This window comes from Theobroma umbraticum, unplaced genomic scaffold, assembly GCF_002168275.2.
Source record: "Theobroma umbraticum cultivar Fairchild unplaced genomic scaffold, ASM216827v3 scaffold_30.0, whole genome shotgun sequence".
In the NCBI taxonomy this organism is placed as follows: Eukaryota; Viridiplantae; Streptophyta; class Magnoliopsida; order Malvales; family Malvaceae; genus Theobroma; species Theobroma umbraticum.
In genome coordinates, this window is record NW_018397254.1 from 9,480,469 (window position 1) to 9,482,394 (window position 1,926).

Here is a 1,926-nt window from a genome sequence, read left to right on the forward strand (position 1 = left end):
TCATTGTTGGAACCGCGCTTGATTGCTATTACAAGCAAGTTTCTCAAATGCCGGCTTGGTCTAAGCTCGAGTTTTGCAAATTCGCGGCCGCTTGGGCTGGGCAAGATTGTCCTTGCAGAACGAAGTTTGACGCTGATGATCAGGATCACAACGAAAATGGGAATGGGAACAGTAACGGACATGACCACTTTTTTAGGGAGGATTCGAGGTTTAGTAACGGAACGAGGAATCGTGACGATGATGACGTGGATGATGAGGATGATGTGATTAAGGATGTGGTGGTGGAGATGGACAATTTGGGCATAAATAAAGAAGATGCGGAGAATTTGGAGAAAAAGGGGGTGAGGATCCCGTTACCTTGGGAACTTTTAAGGCCGGTGGTGACAATTCTAGGGCATTGTTTGTTTGGTCCTTCGAATTCCCAAGATGTAAAGGACGCTGCCTCGGTTGCGATTAGGTGTTTATACGCGAGGGCGTCTCATGATTTGGCGCCACAGGCGATCTTGGCGTTGCAGAGTCTGATTAGGCTTGATAAGAGTGCAAGAGCAGCTGCAAAGGCAGCTGCTACGGCTGCAGCTAACACTTCTTCGAACGCTAACACTCCTAGCAAGGCTAAGAAGCCAGAAATCCTTTTGGTTTCCAAGTGATTTTAATGTTTTGCTTGTGCAGGTAATGGATGTGTATAGTTGAGCTCAGGTATCTTTGTGTAGGATTATTTATACTATGTGGAAAATCAATTTTACTTTTAGTTTATTTATTATCCTTAGAATTGTTTTCATTATCCCCCCTCTTTATGTTTTTGTTTTTTTTTTCTGAATTATGTTTAGTGAGTTTATATCATTTGTAAGGTCTTGACGCTTGTGGATTTCTTATTGCTTAAAAGATGTGCGGTTTCATCTTGAATGAGTTTGAATTGGCTTTTGTTTTTATTGTAACATTGTCTTGTAATCTTTGTTTAGCGATGCAATATTATGAGTCCCTTCATCTCTAACTGAGGCACACTTTTTTCGTCAGCATTATAGCTTATGATTGATGTTTTGAGCATTGCATGTATTACCACTTGTTAAGAGACTTTGTGCCTGTTGAATTGCAGTTCAAAGTCGGCTACCATTGTTTGATCAAATGCTTATTCTCTCTGAGTTCTGTATGTTTGAAGTGCTGCCATACCTGGAAAGTTGTATTTCTTCTTTATCCTAAGACTACACTATTGCTAAATGACATAATGCTTTAGGGCCACTTCTCAAACATATGTTACTTGGTTTGTATGTAAATAGGTTACTTAATTGAATCGTAGCCTAGTATGGATTATGGATTAATTGATGGAGAAGAGCTATTGAGTTCTCCATGGACTGTCTGGTGGACAGTATGACTTTTCTTACTAGCAAGTGACTGAGGGATGGCTCAGTTATCCTTTGAGTAGTTCACTATCAACTCATTATGAAATGGATTAGTCTTATTCAGAAGGTCCTATTTTAAATAAAATAGGGAAATTTTCATATTCTTTTTGCTTATTGTGCTATTCTTGTTCTCCTTATATTAATGTGTACCTCAATTTATATCCTAAAATGGATTATGGACAGATTGATGGAGATCGGAGAAGAAGTGGGGAGGACTGTGGTCCATGGGCTGAAGGATGGTCTGGTTTTGCAATGGATTTGATGGGAAAGTATATTTTAGTGTTTGAACTTTTGAGATTATTGGGAAGGAGTTTAGTACAGGCCATTGGAAATTAAGACATGACAAGAAAGAAGAAGAATAGGAGAAATGAAACTGCCATGCAATTAAATATTCTTTGAGAATATCATCAACATCTGGGTACAAAAAAGAGCCTAAAATTTAGCACAGAAGATTCCAATGATTGCCTACCCTATTGTAAAGCCTGAATTCAATAGTTTCACATAGAACAGCAGCCTTTTAGGAATTTGA

At 38.8% G+C, this 1,926-nt stretch overlaps 1 protein-coding gene across 1 annotated transcript; it reads left to right on the forward strand.

Moving 5' to 3' along the window:
- The first annotated feature begins 6 nt into the window (after positions 1–6).
- On the forward strand, positions 7–1,920 carry LOC110416916 (uncharacterized). Its single transcript, XM_021429062.1, has 2 exons — positions 7–669; positions 1,581–1,920. The coding sequence occupies exon 1, from the start codon at positions 48–50 to the stop codon at positions 645–647; it is 600 nt and encodes a 199-aa protein (XP_021284737.1). The 5' UTR covers positions 7–47; the 3' UTR covers positions 648–669; positions 1,581–1,920.
- Positions 1,921–1,926: the final 6 nt, after the last annotated feature.

What these genes read in the sequence shown, in the direction of transcription:
- LOC110416916 (XM_021429062.1), top strand. Translation starts at nt 48, where the DNA reads ATGCCGGCTTGGTCTAAGCTCGAGTTTTGCAAATTCGCGGCCGCTTGG.